The sequence below is a fragment of the Salvelinus namaycush genome, chromosome 1 (assembly GCF_016432855.1).
Source record: "Salvelinus namaycush isolate Seneca chromosome 1, SaNama_1.0, whole genome shotgun sequence".
NCBI classification, from domain to species: Eukaryota; Metazoa; Chordata; class Actinopteri; order Salmoniformes; family Salmonidae; genus Salvelinus; species Salvelinus namaycush.
In genome coordinates, this window is record NC_052307.1 from 70,126,496 (window position 1) to 70,147,188 (window position 20,693).

Here is a 20,693-nt window from a genome sequence, read left to right on the forward strand (position 1 = left end):
ATGAACGTATCCTCTGCAGCAGAGGTAACTCGGCGTCTTCCATTCCATTGGCGGTCCTCATGAGAACCAGTTTCATCATAGCGCTTGATGGTTTTTGCGATTGCACTTAATTTCAACTACTTTGTTTATTCTTCCCGGCTTGACTGACCTTCGTGTCTTAAAGTAATGATGGACTGTCGTTTCTCTTTGCTTATTTGAGCTTTTCTTGACATAATATTTCCTTGGTCTTTTAGCCCAATTTGTGTATCTTCTGTATACCACCCCTACCTTGTCACAACACAACTGATTTGTCTCAAACGCATTATGAAGGAAAGAAATACAACAAATGTTTTAACAAGGTACAGCTGTTAATTGAAATGCATTTCAGGTGACTACCTCCATGAAGCTGGTTGAGAGAATGCCAAGTGTGTGCAAAGCTGTCAAGGCGGGGGTTGCTACATGATTCCAAATATGTATTTTTTCTTCTCCATAGTTTTAATGTCTTCACTATTCTACAATATATAAAATTGTACAAATAAAGAAAAACCCTTGAATGAGTACGTGTGTCTAAACTTTTGACTGGTACTGTAAGTATTCAGGCCCTTTCTTATGGATCTTGAAATTGAGCTCAGGTGTATCCTGTTTCCATTGCTCATCCGTGATGTTTCTACAACTTGATTGGAGTCCACCTGTGGTAAATTCAATTGATTGGACCTGATTTGGAAAGGCGCACCTGTCTATATAAAGGTCCCACAGTTGACAGTGCATGTCAGAGTAAAAACCATGCCGTGAGGTTGAAGGAATTGTCCGTACAGCTCCGACAGGTTTGTGTCTCGACACAGATCTGGGGAAGGGTACCAAAACAACATTTCTACAGCGTTGAAGATCCCTGAGAACACAGTCACCTCCATCATTCTTAAATGACCAAGGCTTTCAACTCTGTCAATAACCACATTCTTATTGGAAGACTCAACAGCCTTGGTTTCTCAAATGACTGCCTAGCCTGGTTCACTAACTACTTCTCAGATAGAGTTCAGTGTGTCAAATCGGAGGGCCTGTTGTCCGGACCTCTGGCAGTCTCTATGGGGATGCCACAGGGTTCAATTCTCGGGCCGACTCTTTTCTCTGTATACATCAATGACGTCGCTCTTGCTGCTGGTGATTCTCTGTTCCACCTCTACGCAGATGACACCATTCTGTATACTTCTGGCCCTTCTTTGGACACTGTGTTAACTAACCTCCAGACAAGCTTCAATGCCATACAACTCTCATTCCGTGGCCTCCAACTGTTCTTAAATGCAAGCAAAACTAAGTGCATGCTCTTCAACCGATCACTGCCCACCCGTCCAGCATCACTACTCTGGACGGTTCTGACTTAGAATATGTGGACAACTACAAATACCTAGGTGTCTGGTTAGACTGTAAACTCTCCTTCCAGACTCACATTAAGCATCTCCAATCCAAAATTAAATCTAGAATCGGGCTTCCTATTTCGCAACAAAGCATCCTTCACTCATGCTGCCAAACATACCCTAGTAAAAGGGACTATCCTACCGATCCTTGATTTTGGCGGTGTCATTTACAAAATAATCTCCAGAACTGACCTTTATCAGTCCTCCAACATACAAATGATCCCGGGAAGGACCCTGGACACCCTAAGCAATTAGACTAGAGTTAGTCAAACTCGCAGTTTCATACATGTACAAAATTACACTCTTTCCCTAAAAGCAGGATGGTCATTACTGGAGGTTTACATGGTCCTAGACAATCGATCTGAGACCGACTTAAGTTTCACTCATGTTCGTTTTGTTTGTTGCTTCATCCCCAGTGTGATGCATGGAAGTGTTGTCAATGAAATTACTCACCGTTTAATATGCACATCATGTACAAATTAAATGGCAGATGTTTGTCATCTGTAAATCATGGTACTGAGTCTACTAGGTAACAGTTGTGAGAAGGGTTGTATTGGCTACATAGTGTACTGTTTATTTACCAAAGGGCAGTAGGTTTCTCATTCTGTGTAGTAAGAGGAATGATATCAGATTTGCTCAATGGGAAATCTGTTGTGAAAGTCACTAAATGGGCTCTGTTTCCATAGGAACCCCATATCCTGTCCACTCCTGGAGTTAAATAGAAATGTATTTTGTCCTGGCTAAAAATAAAATGGTGTTTGGCAAATCATGAAACCTTTTGACCTTACTCTTTTTAAGTGAGCCATTGCCATCTTCCACGGTATGTCTTGAATGGATATGACATCCAATTTTGTGGTTCTGTAGCCTTCAAGTTGTGCCATTTTACATATGGGGATAAAAGTAGCTTCATATCACACACATTCCCCTTTTTTAAAGAATAACATTGCCTTATTCAAGGATGCTTACAGATGTCATGCTGCTTATGTAGAAGAGAAACTCAAACTCCATCCGCTAGGCTAGCCAGCAGAGCTCCCTCTTCCAATGCTGTGCCTCGTGAGAGGTCTGTGAAATGTGAGCCGCGTTCGCTATTGGCCTGTTGCTGAAACGGACCTGTAGTTAGGAGAAGGCTTTGAATAGGAAGCTGCTCGAGTCAGGAGGTCACTGTAGTCTCCAGGGCAGGGCTGGGCGTTGTGCTTCTATCTATGCCCAACACAGTTCATGTGCTTTACTCATGACTACCATTGGTAAGAGATTTATCTGAGCATTCCTCTATTCAGATCTTTATGTTTATTTTTATAACTCAGTCATAGTGAACTGTAGGAATCCTTTTATAAAGTCATTTCAGTTTCTCCATACATCCTGTAAGTAGTTGTTGGGTTGAAGTTGCCGCTGACCACTTGTACGATTTTAGGTTTGCGTTTTGCCTTCAAATAGTTACTCAAGCCACCTATACCAGTTTGTCAACATTGTGAAACCTATAAGGGAAGTTCCGGTATGTGTAAGACAGTCGGACATTTTTAGTTAACAATTTGAAAATAAGCATCTCCTTATGACTTGTCTAGGAAACGATTTAAACACCAGGGCGAACATTTTGTCCTTCGAGCTATATAAAAAAGTGCACTGTTGGCGATGGAATGTAAGCTTACATAGTTAGGAGCCTCAGACCTTTTTGGTCTCCAAGCATATCCCCTCCTTTGTTTCAGCAGCCAGCCTGCTATTGTTACAGGCATAAGCTTCTTATATCACATGTTATAATATCTAGGCATACTAGCGTACAGCCAGTTAGCCAACCTCATTTCAGAATGAGACTCCCGTATACTACGTATTTTGAAGATAAACATTCAAATCATAGACCATATTTTGCCCTTTTTTCCTATGAGAATGCTGCAGCTGGCTGAGTTTTTTTTATTTTTTTATTATTATTATTTTTTTTACTGTGTGGTGGTATGGAGGAGGCCGGTGCTTGCCACAATGCCCTCCTTGTGTTTTCTGGGCAGGCAGAGCCTGGCTCTGCTCCTGTCACACAGTTGCTTGCAGCACTTGTCCTGCCACTTGGCTTGACATTTGACCTGTCTGCTGCCTCGGAGTCTGGGGCTAGGCTACCCCATATCCCATCCATCTACAATGTGACTATGTAAGAATGTTTACCTACAAAATACTAGTAAGATCTTCTATTTGAATGGTTTTCCTGCTCATTTTAATTGTTGTAGAGCAATTTGTGCTTATTGCTTTTTTGAGATGTTTCCTTGTCATATTAGTTGCATATTTAGGTTGATACCCATTACCTTAGATACTATAAATGTTTGAAGAATATCAATGAAATGGGGCACATACTATATAAAAGGGTATGATGGGATTGAAACGGTCGCTCTACCTGTTTTTGACGTGTTCTTGTTTGAATCCACATAAGAGCATTCTGGGGGAAAATCATTCCTTTGCTTCATTGGCAACAGATGTAGAGGACATTTTTGAGCTGAGACTGAGTCCTAAAAGCGGTATGGTACTGTCTAGTGTAGGGCAGCTGTTTGGCCGAGGAGGCTGAAATAGACCTCATGAGGGGAGACTGAGGGGTTGTTTAATGGTGGCCATGTGGTTGTACCCTGCCGTCGGTGGGCCTGGTGCCTCAGTGGCAGAAGGAGCTGTCAGCTTGAGGAACAGCTGCCCCGTCCACCACCATGAGGCTACCTTTAGTCGTTGATGTTGAAAAGAGTAATGCATACACATTTGTTATATGCTGCTTGTGCCATTATTTTACATTTCAGTTGACTTTTTAGTGCTGACAAATTCCTTGAAGATCTAGCACAGGTAAATCATACTTGGGAGCTCATTTTGTATCTGGCGACAGAGCTTGCTTCAGGAAACCTAAGCTCCTTGTCCAAGTAGCAGTAGCTGAGATACACAGTGAGGGGTGGAGGCGGCACTAACATTAGCCCTGAGTGCACCCTGCCAAAGGAAGGACATTAAACCGGGCGCTGAGCCAGCAGAACAGACTGGGGACCCTCCTATTACATGTGTTTGTTTGGGTGTAAGCTCTAATACTTTCCGCATTGGAACAAGAAGCTTGGCTGCCAATAGAGAGGATAGTGGGACGGGTCACATCAATATTGATCCAGTGCCCGGCCTGGCCTGCTCATCTTAGCCAGACCTTAGGCAGGCAGGGCAGCAGTGTTTCACATGGACACTTGGACACAAACTGAACAGTTTTTAATGGTGTGATGGCTGGCTGGGCGTCTTATACAGTCAGCAGGACACCAAGTCCCACAAACTCACTTTTGGAGTCAGAACAACAAACCTGACAGCCTACACTTCATGGTTTGATAAGTCAAAATGAGAATATCAGAGGCAATATTGGCTTTGTTTATTCATCACAATACTTGGCTGGCTCTGCCTCCTTTTGTTATGACCTGATTCCTACTGTATTTCACAAGTTTCCTTATTGGATTCATAGACCTCTGACGTAACTTCCCTTTTCTGTTCTGCAGTTTCTAGGATTTAGGACCTTTTGGGCTGGACTTGGCTAGTCAGATTCCTGTTTCCTCCGGTAGCATTAATATCCCGATTTTAAGCAGCAGGGAGTGTGGGGCATCTGGCAGTTACCGCAGTCACTGTAATCCATGGGATTTTGCGACAGGAGAGACTGCTCGTTTCACTAGTTAGACTACCTCTCTCAAAGCACCGTGTTTGAAGTAGACTGCTCATCTCTTTTTTCCAAAAGAAAACATAAGGAGCAAAATTTTACCTTTGGTTATAATGAGAACTGTTAAACTTGACATTAGGTGTAATGGCCTTAATGGTTTTTGGAACCAGTTTGCTCACTTGGAAATTGAGGTACTGACCTGTTACATCCTTTATAACCTCTGTGATTATTATTTGACCAAGCTGGTCATCTATGAACGTTTGAACATCTTGAAGAATAATCTGTCCTTAATGGCCATGTACTCATAATCTCCACCCGGCACAGCCAGAAGAGGACTGGCCACCCCTCAGTCTGGTTCCTCTCTAGGTTTCTTCCAAGGTTCCTGCCTTTCAGAGTTTTTCCCTTGCCACCGTGCTTCTACATCTGCATTGCTTGCTGTTTGGGGTTTTAGGCTGGGTTTCTGTATTTACATCTGCTAAGGTAAAACGGGCTTTATAAATACATTTGATTTGATGTCTGTCTCTCCGCTGCTGCCTCCCATGACATGGAAGGACCATGGGCTTCCCTGCATGTCAGGTCCCCTCTGTCTCCAAGGCAGGGTAATTTCTTTTGGTGTAGGCTGTCAGGCTCTGTCTACACACCACTCTGTTTGTGAAAGACAGCGAAGTTTGAAGGTTTATTTTTGTATTTCACCTTTATTTAACCAGGTAGGCCAGTTGAGAACAGGTTCTCATTTACAACTGACCTGGCCAAGATAAAGCAAAGCAGTGCAACAAAAACAAACGTACAGTCAATAACACAATAGAAAAATCTATGTACAGTGTGTGCAAATGTAGGGAGGTAGGCAATAAATAGGCCTAATAATTACAATTTAGCATTAATACTGGAGTGATAGATGTGCAAGTAGAGATACTGTGGTGCAAGAGGGTAAGGTCAGTGGGACATTGTAGATACAAACAGTGGTGGAATGTTTGTGTGGTTGATGAAGGCCATGGACAATGCACAGGCTGTCTGAGCAGCACACAATGATGGGTGTCTTGGTGTTATCCTGAGGAAAAGCTGTGGCTTGTTTTTTTCCCAGGAGTTGCTCCCTCATCCCAAAACATTGTAGCTGTAAGCATGTGGCTGAGTGATAACTCGGAGCGTTCCACAACAGAATTAATAACAGATAGGCCTACACAGTGGGACTGGCCTATCCAGTATGATTTACTTTGATTTTTGCCATTTAAGGTGTGATCTCATCAGGGGATTCTAATATCAACAAACAGTACAGCAACACCTCAGATAACAATTGCAAATGTTTTAGTATTGCTTGCCAAATTTGCTTGTGTGCGTCTGAATTTCCTAGCCTTATGCTAGCTAGGGCCTACATCTAGAAAAAAACCAGGAACATTTCCAAGTATTGACATGGACATCTCTCCACTACTGTCACATTATCACCATTGTTCTCAAGCTAGGTAATGATACATGCTGGCATTTGTTTCTCCTAAACATGCAAATAGGATTATGCTTATTTGCATAATTACATAACTACCAAGGGGAGAAACAGGTTTCTGTGGACAATTTGCTGCTTAGATTTTGAAAGGGGATATTGTTAACTCCCACTGTGTGTTCCATTTAAGACAGATCGCCACTGTTTTCCAACAATGACCGCTTGCAGACATTTGTCTGTGGCTGTATTTCCTTTTGTAGAGGAGTTATTAGTGAGTGCTAGGGTGAATTCTTCTTCAGGGCTGTTCTTCATGAGGTACAACATTAGTACCAGTCTAGAAGTGTTGATTGTGTATGTAGGGATCTACAGTGCGGTCATGTCTACCATTTATTTATGAAGGCTAATATGAAATTAGTCTAATAATGGGATAAAGAATTAACACCTAAATTTTCTTCTGTTTTCTCTTGTTCGATTTTGTTGCTGTTGAGTTGGGCTACTGTAAGTAGTTGCACAATATTGTCACAAAACCTAGTGTAATTCATTAGATTAAATGCTTACTTGAGTTTCTAAGCATTCACAATAATTTTTCTTATCTTCCCAAGAACTGCTTCAACTGCCACGTTTTATTGGAAAAAACAGCACATTTGAATCCTTCCTCTGAAATCATTGTAACTTTCTTTTGTTTTTCCCTTTTCCTCCCTTAGGAAATGACCTAGAGGCCTTACAGATACATTTGTGCTTTTGTCGCTCTTCTAATCTGCATTTTGTGGAGGAGAAGGGGTGAGATCTGGGAGCACATTTTTGTTTCCGCAGTGATTAATAACTACCTCAGCCAGCAGAAGGAAACGGCGAGGACGTTGAGGAGGCCGGCAAAGTTTCCAACAGCAGTCCTATCAGCTGGCTTCTGCTCACCGCCACAGACGGTGTGAAGAGAATCTCTGAGGGACTGGTTGTCTGCCCTCCGCTCTGCTCCATACACACAGAGAGGAAGTGAAGTGACAAGGCACCATTGTCCTACTGGATAACAGATTTTGTCTCTTTTTATTATCAGACTCCTTGCTGTTGACCAGTGCCACATTTCTTTTCAGATTCTTCGCTTTGTTTTTTGCTTACAGCTTTTAAAGATTTTCTATCTATAAATATAAAAACTATATACGTTATACAAAATGACATTTTCTGCTTCCATTTGAAGGAATTGTTATGCACATGAATCTTGTCTTGGAATGAGAGAATCGTGGAGTGTTTTCAGTTTTTTGCTCTGTCCTCTCATAAACCATTGACTCCTTTTTGAGGCAGAAAATACAGATTCGGGAAGGTGTATTTCTACCTTTCTATTTTTGCTGGGACTGTCCACCGTGAGCTGCAGCAGGGCTGCACATAAACATCACACTTAGTCAACAAGTCTCTACCCTGCATCGCTCTGTTAGTTACAAAGCATTTTGAGATGAGCTTCTGGTAGATGGAGCCCTTAAGTTGTCTTTTTACATAAATTCCAGGACTATTGGGTTGTTTCTATAAGAGCGTGAAAAAGAGCTTCTGTTTGGCTGAAATCCGGAGCTTCCAGAGTCAGCCTGACACTTATGTATTGTTGTAGTGCGCAGGAAAGTAAAATGGACTACAAGCGGCGCTTTTTGCTCGGCGGGTCCAAGCAGAAAGTGCAGCAGCACCAGCAGTACCAGATGCCTGAGCTGAGCCGGACCCTCAGTGCCCCCCTGGGCTCCACCTGCTCCCCCATGGGTGGCTCCACCGGGGTGGGCATGCCCGGCAGCTGCCAACCACCTCCCTCCACCCCCAACACCACTGCGGTCGCCGACATCCAGCAGGGCATCTCCAAGTACCTGGATGCACTGAATGTGTTCTGCCGGGCCAGCGCCTTTCTCACGGACCTGTTCAGCAGCGTGTTCAGGAACTCCCACTACTCGAAAGCAGCTATGCAACTTAAGGACGTGCAGGAACATGTCATGGAGGCGGCCAGCCGGCTGACTGCAGCAATAAAGCCAGAGATCGCCAAGATGCTGATGGAGCTGAGCGCTGGGGCTGCCAACTTCAAAGACCAGAATGACTTCAGCCTGCAGGATGTGGAGGTAAGGGGTTGCCAGGGTTACAGTTACCAACCTGGACACACACTGAACACCTGTCAAAGTAAAGTTATTACATTATCCTGACAACTAGGCCTACCTGTAAAATAACATGTTGAGTCTTTTCCATTCCCCTCCTTTCCATTTCCCTGTCAATCAGGGGAGGCTGGTAGGAGGAGCTATAGGAGGAAAGGTTCATTGTAATGGCTGGAATTGGGATGTCAAACGTGGTTTCCATATGTTTGACAGTTCCATTTTTGCCATTACAATGAGCCTGTCATCCTATAGCTCCTCCCACCTGCTGTCAATAAAGCATGTTTTGCCAAAAGGGAACTTAAAAAAAATACCACATTTTGTTATGAGGGTCTAGACTAGAATTTTTTGCAATTTCTTTTGCACTTTTTGCTTTGTTTATTATGTTCCATTTTTCTAGGGCAAGGCTGCTGCTAAGATGCCCAGCTAAAGTCTCTCAGAATGCATGGCTCCTTGATTCAGAATTTCTTGGCTGAAATTAGGTCCTGACGCCCAATGTTAAGCGGGTGCTAGGATCTGAGGGCGAGGTGCGAAAAGCACTGAGGATGTGAGAAGAAGAGGGCAGGAACCATCATTTATGCTGAGAGACAGTCTGACTGAGCATGCAAGGTGATCGGTCTGTCTATTACAGGCCAGCAAAGTTGCTTACGTCTCAATTGTGAAATGTTGCTCTTAAAGTATTTATTTTTTTGCAGTGAGTGTTTGATTGGGAAAATAGTAACTGAAATTAGACTTCACTGGCATTCGTGGATGAGAAGCCTTATGTGCTCCTGATGCCACAGCTGTGCCTCCTGCCTAGCCAGTCAGAAATGAAGAGGTTCCAGGGTAGTGCACTCCTAAATAGTACTCAAGAGAAATGCCAATTTATGTATTTATTTTTAATACATCTGGTTAGGCAGCAAGCAAATTGCCTCTTGTGTAGTGAATGTTTGAGATGTCTATGCTCTCATCCTGGAGATTAAACAGATTTAGGGAGCAAGGACTCAGTGGCAGACAGTGAGTGAATAAGCTGAATGTTCAGGCCAGGGCTGTTTTATGAGAGGGACTGCAGGGCCTCAGTGGATGTGGTTGTGCCCAGAGCAGGAAAGACTTTTGCACCACAATCTGTAATTTTGACTCTGTGGTCTTGGATATGCACAGATAAATATTAAAGGAGGGGAAGCCCAACTCAGTGAAAGTTCAGACTGCGGCAGGACTGTCTGGCAGCCATACTGACTCACTCTGGCTTCAGCTAGCGTCTGTGAATAACAACAGTGCGTTTGTCAAATAAGTGGGCTTTTGCTCTACCTCTTGCCAATATGCAGGAATTGAGGAATGAATAAGATATTCAGACCTGGTTGAGTAGAAGGAATCTATCAACAGACAAAGTCCAAAATGGCCATGTGCATCATAGGCCTACTGTATTTTTACTAGACCAGTGAGTTTCACTCTATTCCACAGATTACGGCATTACTTTTTATTCAACCTCCATTTCCTCCATAAGCAGCCTAATATTGTTTATGTAAAATTGCTTTTCACATGGTACACCTTCAGATTTGGCCAGTTCCATGCCCCCAGAGATTTACTACATTTGTGACGGAAAGGACTTTTCCATTTGTGCGTGTGTATGAACATTTATCTTGGCAGTTGTATGTAAAAGATAGAATTGTGTCTGTATGAAGAACAAAAAAATATATTTTGAGTGGGGGGGGGGGGGGGGGGGGGGGATTGTGGAATGTTGAAGGAAGCAGGATAACCCCCCCCCCCCCCCCCTTTTCCCCCCAAAATCTTAAAGTCCAGTCAGTATGGAAAACAAAATGTGTGTTTTTATTGGCGCTTGGCTACCCTGGCTGCTCAAAGTGTCTCAGCTGCCAAATATGCATGAAAATGTCACTGTTTATTAGGGGGCAGTCTACTGAGTGTATGAGCGAAACCACAGAGGGAGCAAAGGTCAGGCCAGCCAGACAGGAGTCCTGGTCTCGATTGCATACTCCTCGCATCGTATCACTTGGAGGAGGAGAGAGAGGAGAAGACGTGAGGAGAATGCAATTGAGATTTTCTCCTGGTTCTGAACATAAGGCAACCATAGTACAGGCAGAGGCCAGAGCCAGGCAGACAACTGCACTAGCAGCACTCCCAAAACATCCCTGAAAAATAGAATGGCAAAAAAACACTCTGTTTACATGTCGCTTACGAGTGCATTTCAAACTACTTTTGGATTCTGATTGGATTTTAAGGCTCGTATGAATGTCTTACTTAATTTTGCAGACATCACAAATCAACAGCATTAAACTTAAGCACTTCAACCAGTAAAATGCCTATTTGGCTAGCTTTTGCTACAGCCTATATCAATGAGTGTTAGCATTATAGCAAACTGATACATCCAAAATCAGTTATTTTGCAAAGATCACAACCAAATATAATCTTAGCGACTGTTCAAGCAAATCAAAACGTCATAAGAGTATGAAAACCCTGAAAGTTTTGTTTAGAAGTAATAAATACCTTAAATCTAGGCTGTTGAAAGGACACTGATCGCGATGGTTTTCTTACCTCCGCCAAGAGTCGCATGCATCTGTACGTGACGTCAGTGTGTCGTGTACTGGAAAAGGATCTATCGATGTTACCTTTGGAAATGGCATCTGGGTTTTATTCTCTCACTCCTAGGATAGATGATTTCCCCTTCAAGAAGACAATAGATGTGTCCTCGAACTACACGTGCCCTTAGTTAATGGGGAAGATGAGTTTTTTGATTCATTCTTCTCACTGTTTAAGCCTGCCTTTCAGCCCTGTATGCGGCTAAAAGTTGGCTTGGCCCTGTAGTTTTATTACTCATATTTTCCATGAGCCGATTTGAAATTTCATCTTATCCCCCCATGTGTGACTAATATTTTGTTGCAACCTTTACATTTTTCTTGCTACATAATCATGTCCTTTTGTAGTTTGATTGTCTGTTCTGTCCTTTTATAGTGTTCTGTGCAGCTGGTCCAAAAATAATAGTATTAATGGTATTATAAGCAATTTTACATCACTTTTCAGAATGCAGAGCTATTCATTACCTATTTTGCCTTTGGACAAGTAGGACTGATTTTATAAAATTTTAACCAAAAGCGTAAGTCACTTAAAATAAATAAATGGGTTAACACCATTTGTACATCATTGTATGACTTTGCAAAAGAAAATGCATTACTATATTTTTAACCATAGAGAATCAGACAAATGTTGGCTACACTCTATTGGCTATTCATATTCAAGCCTGTCTCAAATTGTTGGCCACCTTTGGTAGCCTAAAAAATATTGCAACATTACAATTACAACCAAATACTTTTTATGTCTTTATAAAATAATTCCCTCCAGGGCTGGTAATTTAAGGGCACATTTGTGTCCCTGGGACGATCAATATGTCTACGTTTCAAAACAGACACTGGGACAGTTCTGGGATGACACATCCAAAATCCATACAACCACTGCACTTAAAAAAGCAATGAGGCTGATCAGACCATTTTTAGCTTAAAATGTAAACTTTTTATTTCTTCATATTATAAACTCAACAATGCGCACATGGCTGTTTGGTTATGTGCGAATGTTCCAAAATGCAATTAGCGGGAAACCACCGGGAAAACACTGTTCTCAAAATATCTGTTGGAAATGAAGAAAGCATTCAAATTGTTTAACCATAATCTGTAATAATAGGGCTTTTGTTACATTCACTGATCAAGTGGACTCAATTTGACCGCTAAGAGATTTTATGTTAAACAATTCGCCACTCAATTCCGTGACAGCCTACAATTTGTTTGATAGTCTGCATTAGGAAAATGAGGGAAGAGGGACCATCTCATATATCATTATTCATTGAGCCAGTGTTTGGTATGCATTAGTCATTTGAGAGTGAGGTGTTACCAGTGTTTATACTGTGATTAGCAGTCCAACATAAGCAGTACGCATTTCACACCCTCATAACTCATGGTTCAGAACTAATACTGCATGTAAGACCAATTCCTTTACGTGAACTGTTATTTGGTCCTATTTCAGAATCTGAGCTGAAGAGGGCTCAAGGGTTTGGACCTAGCCTTGGAAGTGGTCAGTAAGTGTATAGGCCTAGTCGGTGTCTGTGCCCCCATGATGTGTTAAAGAATGAGGACAGCCCAGCCTTGTTGTTCCTGTCTGCTTTTAAACAGGGTGGCATATTTCTGTCCTTAACAACTCAGCCAAAATATATTTTCAGCACGTACCTGAAAAGAACCCTGTGACCACAGTGAGCCGGCTGGGGTGTCCGGTTGCTCTAGTTTTGCTCCTCTTTTTGCTAACTGGAAAACAAACATGTCTGACTCCTACACCTTTACAATTATTTTCTTCACTTATGTAAATGTGAACCTTATTGTTTATATGAATCACCCATTGCACAGGGTCTGGAACGGTGCCATCATGATGTGGAAAAATCTGCTCCACTATTAAGTTGAAGGAGAAGAGCAAACTTTGTTTCCAGTTGTAAGCATTGCTTGTTGTGCTTTACGACTACAGTGCTAGGCCTTGACTCTGAGTAGACTGATTTTATAACACAAACTGAGCTTCCCAATTATGGTAGAAAGTTATTTGCTGGGGTAACATTGCACTGTAGACTGGTGTTGTTGTGTGGAAAATGAGAGGACGTGTTATCAAGCAGAACATGTCCTTGATATAGAGCCATTTTTTATTTCATCCTGCCACAACTTGAGCTGTGGCTTTTTTTTGTACAATGTTAGCCTGTCAAATGTTTTCCATAATGTTCTAGTGATATGAACCAGTTGAAATTGCACTATTAAATAGACAGTTCTCTTCACTGACTCACTGTAAGGCAGCCTTTATCCAGCCTTGAACTGTTTTTGGGTTATAGCCCTTCACAATGTACTTTCTTACAAGTTGTTTTTGTGGGTAATGTCATGTTCTCAAGCTGGGTTTTCCTCAAACAAGAGCATCTTTAAGCAGTAAATTGATGCAATACATGTGACTCTATTTAGGACTGATTTAAGAGGACTCTGAGGGTTCTCAAAGATGTAATTGTTTTTAAGGAGACTTTTAAACAACCAAGTCACTGAAGCCAACATCACTTAAGTAACAGTGTCTGAGTAATGAAAAACAAGGAATGCTAAGGCCATATGCTTTGAGAACCAGTGTTCTTAGAAAACAATGATGAATGATCAAGGCTCCCACTAATGTAATCTTGTCAGGGGTGTGATTTTTTTGTTGTTGATATTATAGTGAATTCCTGCTTTTCTGCCTTGTCTCACTTCATTCATCATTGACCTTGACCAATCCCCCAAACCAATAGACTAGTGTTCCTGATTTTCTATGTTGTCCTGATCACAACCTTTGAATGTTGTGTTCTCTCCAGGTGCTGGGTCGGTGCTTCCTAACAGTGATGCAGGTGCACTTCCAGTTCCTATCCCAGGCCCTGCAGAAGGTGCAGCCTGTGGCCCAGTCATGCCTGGCAGAGGCCCTCGCCCAGGCCCAGGAGCGACGCAGCAATGTCCGCTCCCAGAGCTCCTACCCTGGGCCCCTGACGGAGCTGGAGGAGGCCTCACGATCATGGAAGGGTGCAGCCGAGGTATTTGGACATGGAGGCCAGGGCGCCCCCAGGACTCACCAAGGAGCTTCATGGTGTGACTAGCTGGTGGAAATAGGATGTGTTCAAAACGTGACAAGCTGACTGTTATACAGTCCTATGAAATGCAGTCAGCTACCATTCCAGCCACAATTTCCTCCTATTTCCCGTTGAGAAGTTTGTATATACAGTATATGAGCCTGTATTGCTAGTTTTCCCTCCTCCACTTTAAGCTAAGCCTACACATCCCCAAACAAACCCTAGCTAACTGAAATGGAGGCCGTTTTGTGAGCGGAGCTAGCTGGCTAATCCCGTAGCTAATAACAGCCCCCCGGCACATTTGGAGCTTTGCTCTGAACATTGGAGCCAGAATGGAGAATCGTGAGTGGCCTGATTGATCTGTTAAGCCCTGGAGGGACTGGGGCTGGATATCCTGCTGGAATGTGCTGCTGCGATATGGCCGGGCTGGGCCAGGCCAGGCCTCACTGCACTGTTGAGCAGTTTCCATAGAGGGAGGCGGTCGGTCTCCCTCTATAGAAGTAGTTATTCACAAATCTAGGCCCAACACTGTTCTGAAATGTACAATCTACCAGATGTGTGACCAAGTCACTATTATTGTTGTCACAAGCAAGTCTAAAGTCAAGGTCCGAGTCTCAAGTAGTCACAAGTAGAACGGGTCACGTCTCAAATCAAGTCCAAGTCGTGCGTTCTACGTGCGAGGCGAGTCAAGTAAAAAATATGTAATCTATACATGTTCAAATACAAATGTCTGTTCGAGGCTACCAGAGAGCCCTTTCCATTATTTTGTCTACAACACACTTTGATTATGTAACAATTAATTTTAACAAATTCTAAATGCAAGCTTCATAAATAAATGATACATTTCAAGCAATTTTGACATTTCAAACCGAAAAACCAGTACGCCTATGCTAGTAATTAAAGCCTGCAAAGTAAACAGTTAAATTGTTTGGTGATCAAAGATATTTATGGAAATCCATTCTCCATACAGTTTGACATTTGCACTGCACCAAATCCTATAGCTCTACAGCAAATCGTCAATCTGTTTGTTGGCTCATTGGTTCTCAAACTTTTTGACCCGCAACCCCCAAAAAGCAGTGGTTCAAAGCTCGTGACCCCACGCATGTACATGCACGCACAATGCCTGCGCCAATGTAGCTTGTCATTACAGCCATAAACGGTGATGCAGTTTCAAACGCAACATACAGAAATAAACTGTGTTTTACACATTTTGCATTTGCAGCTGAAAGTCATTGTTAGCAGCCAATATCAACTAGGTATGGATGTCACTTCTCTAGAGTCCAGAGCAAGCAGTATCATACTGCCTACCTGTATGCAGCAGGGGTTGCAGGATCGGATGGAAAGCATGGTCTGTCTGCACTGCACGCTATCACTTTGGAGAGCCGTCTACGGTATTGCACTAAATTGCTCGTTGCCAACTGGGTAGCCCTTTTCTTCCTCACAAATACCGTAATTAATTTGCCAGAATGTTATATCTTCATCCCATAATATTGAATGCAGTGCGACGTTACAGCCATCTTTTAACATGTAGCCACCCAAACTAGGCCTATCTGAGATATGAAAATCTCCAGGTTGCCTGTTATTGTTCTGGCAAAGATGCCTCTGTAGTAGATTTCTAAACTGTGTTTTATCTGGATAATACAAACATAGGCCTACTCTGTTTTTGTTTGGTCATTAATCAATATGTGCAACTTTTTGGTTCTGAAGCACAGATGAGATGTTTTTGAGATGACAATTTAGTGCAATACCGTAGGCCTATATTAGAAACCAGATGAAATGGGTGAAGGTATATAAAATCCAAATGGTAGGGTATATGTATTTTTCACACTCGTGACCCCCCCCCCCCCCCCCCCCCCCCCCGGCTAGATAATTTCAAGTAATCAGTCAAGTTATTTTATGTCAAGTCATCAAATTTGTGACTCGAGTCAAACTCGAGGCCAAGCCATGATAACTCTAGTACACACCTTTTGTTTAACATCTACTGTGTACTTGGTGGTTAGTTACTCCTTTACGTTGATGTTAGCTAGCTACTTACCATTCCCTTACAATACAACACTGACACATTTTCTCATGCATATTGTGTACATTGCTGTAATGCAGATGCAGGGTGTCTAAGGGTTGTACTAGGGTATGTGATGCTGTGTGTAAACTGCTATGTGACCTGAGACTGTGCTGTGTTCCAGGCCACGGGACGTCTGAGGGAGAGGGGACGTGATGGCTGCCTGGCAGGCATCCAGGTCCAGCAGCTCTTCTGTTCCAACAACCCCAACATCCCTGATCACCATCTGAAGGAGCTCAACATGAAGATCGACAATGCCTTACAGGTAGATGGCGCTCCCCGCAGGACCACCACAGCCTTGGTCAATGTCTGAAATGACACCCTGTTCCCCAATATAGGCTTGTGCACTGCTTTTGACCAGAGCCTTATTCCTGGTCATTTTCCCTGTAAAGTGCAATATTTTTTATCAGGGCTCTGGTCAAAAGTATTGCACTATATATGAAATAGGGTTACATTTCTGACTGGGTCAATAGTGCCCTGCAGCACAAGGGCTGCTTCAAATCAATGTGTTGATGGCTTGGATATGAAAGGACTGAATGAAGCAATAGCCAGCCTGACTTACATGTTGAGTTTATACAAATTTATTTTATATTTTCTTTTGCCAGGCTTATAAAGCAGCACTAGAAAGTATGGGCCACAGTGAATATGCACTGAAGGCTGGCTTTCACCTCAATCCCAAATCTGTGGAGGCAGCTTTACAGGTATGTTTACTCTAAGCACAGGACGTATTACAGCTCATTAGGAATGGTAAAGCCTTGGATTATAGTGGCTGTGATAAGGGCAAAACCCTGTCTCTAACCTATTTGTCTGCGCCTGTGTCTCTCGCTCTACTATGTAGGGTTGCTGCAGTGAGGCAGAGGCCCAGCAGGCTGGCAGGATGCAGACCATCTCCCAGCCCATTCAATGTGAGCTGCCCACCATCCCTGTGCAGATTGGCGCCCACTTCCTCAAAGGAGTGTCCTTCAACGAGTCAGCGGCTGACAACCTCAAACTGAAAACGGTATGCCCTGCAGGACTTGACGTTATAGAATGTTCAGATATTGCATAGAACATATGATTGTCTGTCATGTTAAATTGGGTGTCATCAGCTCGGGAGTCGAATTCAGCTCTATTTATTACATTTCTATCTGCAACATTCTGAATACACCCCTGGCCTTGGCTCGCTCTCAACCTGGCGCTAGGCTACTGTGATGGGTGGTTTCCTAAGTCTTTCATAGTCCGACCTTGCTGACCAGAATGGATCACTCTGCTCTCTCTAGGAAATGAGAGCCACTTAGACGGTCATTTCAACCTCTGATGACTTACGTGGGCTGTGAGTCTTGTATTTGGCAAGGCTTTAATGTTTTGACGTGGATGTCTTAACACTTATTCCATGGTACATCTGATGCCTTGGGTCTGGATAGAATCAGCATCTGCTTCGTTAGTTTACAGATGGATTCTCCCCCAGTCTGTGGGACAAAACTAACTTGTATGATAATTGCACACACTATCTGTCAGTTATCTGACTCACCATTTACCGAATTCAGAAATAAACAGCACATTCATCAGGACCCTTTAAACTAGAGAGCCTAGACACTTTAACAAGAGGGGACTAAGTCCCTGGACTTTGTAGTTGCTACTGTTTCCTGTTCTGGTGTATGTTCGTGTTTTAGAAGAGATGAATAGGACCCACACTCACTATTGCTCCACCATGTCTTTATTTGGCAAAAAAATTAAAAGTTTCAATTAGAGGTCGACCAATTAATCGGAATGGCCGGTTAATTAGGGCCGATTTCAAGTTCTCATAACAATCGGAAATCTGTATTTTTGGACACCGATTTGGCAAGAAATATATATATATATATTTACACCTTTATTTAACTAAGCAAGTCAGTTAAAAGCACATTCTTATTTTCAATGACGGCCTAGGAACGGTGGGTTAACTGCCTTGTTCAGGGGCAGAACGACAGATTTTTACCTTGTCAGCTCGGGATTCAATCTTGCAACCTCACGGTTAACTAGTCCAACGCTCTAACCACCTGCCTTTGCACTCCACGAGGAGCCTGCCTGTCACGCTAATGCAGTAAGAAGCCAAGGTAAGTTGCTACCTAGCATTAAACTTATCTTATAAAAAACAATCAATCATAATCACTAGTTAACTACACATGGTTGATGATATTACTAGTTTATCTAGCGTGTCCTGCGTTGCATATAATCGATGCGGTGCGCATTCGCGAAAAAGGACTGTTGCTCCAACGTGTACCTAACCATAAACATCAATGCCTTTCTTAAAATCAATACACAAGTATATATTTTTAAACCTGCATATTTAGTTAATATTGCCTGCTAACATGAATTTCTTTTAACTAGGAAAATTGTGTCACTTCTCTTGTAACAGAGTCAGGGTATATGCAGCAGTTTGGGCCGCCTGGCTCGTTGCGAACTGTGTGAAGACTATCTTCCTAACAAAGACAGCCAACTATGCCAAACGGGGGATGATTTAACAAATGCGCATTTGCGGAAAAAAAGCACAATCATTGCATGACTGTACCTAACCATAAACATCAATACACAGAAGTATATATTTTTAAACCTGCATATTTAGCTAAAAGAAATCCAGGTTAGCAGGCAATATTAACCAGGTGAAATTGTGTCACTTCTCTTGCGTTCATTGCACGCAGAGTCAGGGTATATGCAACAGTTTGGGCCCCCTGGCTCTTTGCGAACTAATTTGCCAGAATTTTACGTAACTATGACATAACATTGACGGTTGTGCAATGTAACAGGAATATTTAGACTTATGGATGCCACCCGTTAGATAAAATACGGAACGGTTCCGTATTTCACTGAAAGAACAAACGTTTGTTTGAGATGATAGTTTCCGGATTCGACCATATTAATGGCCTAAGAATCGTATTTCTGTGTGTTATTATGTTATAATTAAGTCTATGATTTGATAGAGCAGTCTGACTGAGCGATGGTAGGCACCAGCAGGCTCATAAGCATTGATTCAAACAGCACTTTCCTGCGTTTGCCAGCAGCTCTGCTGTTTATGACTTCAAGCCTATCAACTCCCGAGATGAGGATGGCGTAACCAATGTGAAATGGCTAGCTAGTTAGCGGGCGCTAATAGCGTTTCAAACGTCACTCGCTCTGAGACTTGGAGTAGTTGTTCCCCTTTCTCTGCATGGGTAACACTGCTTCGGGGGTGGCTGTTGTCGATGTGTTCCTCGTTCGAGCCCAGGTAGGAGCGAGGAGAGGGACGGAAGCTATACTGTTACACTGGCAATACTAAAGTGCCTATAAGATCATTCAATAGTCAAAGGTATATGAAATACAAATGGTATAGAGAGAAATAGTCCTATAATTACTATAATAACTACAACCTAAAACTTCTTACCTGGGAATATTGAAGACTCATGTTAAAAGGAACCACCAGCTTTCACATGTTCTCATGTTCTGAGCAAGGAACTTAAACGTTAGCTTTCTTACATGGCACTAATTGCACTTTTACTTTCTTTTCCAACACTTTGTTTTTGCATTATTTAAACCAAATTGAACATGTTTCATTATTTATTTGAGGCTAAACTGATTTTATTGATGTATTATATTAAGTTAAAATAAGTGCTCATTCAGTATTGTTGTAATTGTCATTATTACAAATAAATGTAAAAAAAATTGGCCGATTTAATCGGTATCGGCTTTTTTTTTGCCCTTCAATAATCGCTATCGGCGTTGAAAAATCATAATCGGTCGCCCTCTAGTTTCAATCCAAAGTGGATCTTTATCAGGTCCACATTAGTGCCTTGCAGCAGAAGTCTTGTGTTTTCACACCGGCCACCCTGTTTTGTATCCTCAGCACACCATGTTGCAGCTCATTAAAGAGGCAGTGGGGCAGAACGGAGTGACCCCCCGGGACGACTCCCCCGTCACTGAGGTCCTCAACCAGGTCTGCCCTTCCAGCTGGAGAATGGCCTGCAAGACCGCCGTCCAGTTACTGTTCGCTCAGGCGGGACTGGTGAGTACAAAGCACTTAAGATGTCAACAAGGGCAGCCAAGTCACCCAGCTTAAAATACTTGTCTCATTAGATGTCAACAAACTGTTGTCTCAACTTAAATTAGCTGATGGATTGTTTTGCTTTAGCAGTAGGGCCATGTGGTTCAACCAACTTCACTTATTTTATGAAACGGTAAAGGAATATTTAATTTGTTATAGTGAATCTGCCCAAGGCAGGGATCTCTAACTCTACAGCCTCTGCTTAGTGAAGCCTCTACATTATAGCTCCGGGCCAGGCTGCAAGTTGTAGTCTATTGTAACCTAGAGCCCATTGTTTGGGAGGTGTGTAATTGAGATGATGGGAAGGTATGTTGGGTTACTTTGAACGGCCAAGAGGTGTAAACAAACTCATTGTAGACACAGTGAAGCCAACATTCCTGCAGCATCTGGGTAAAGGATGGGGTCATCTGGTTGGTTCTTCAAACAGATCT

General features: G+C 42.6%; 1 protein-coding gene across 1 annotated transcript in view; it reads left to right on the plus strand.

The window, feature by feature from the left end:
• The window catches only part of LOC120048052 (granule associated Rac and RHOG effector protein 1-like), a 47,693-nt gene that overhangs the window by 20,599 nt on the left and 6,401 nt on the right, over positions 1 to 20,693 (plus strand). The window contains exons 2-7 of the mRNA XM_038993743.1: positions 7,165 to 8,544; positions 13,919 to 14,131; positions 16,351 to 16,491; positions 16,832 to 16,927; positions 17,065 to 17,226; positions 20,065 to 20,223. Of these exons, the coding sequence (XP_038849671.1) occupies positions 8,041 to 8,544; positions 13,919 to 14,131; positions 16,351 to 16,491; positions 16,832 to 16,927; positions 17,065 to 17,226; positions 20,065 to 20,223 (1,275 nt within the window). The 5' untranslated portion in view covers positions 7,165 to 8,040. The remainder of the gene's footprint in view (positions 1 to 7,164; positions 8,545 to 13,918; positions 14,132 to 16,350; positions 16,492 to 16,831; positions 16,928 to 17,064; positions 17,227 to 20,064; positions 20,224 to 20,693) is intronic.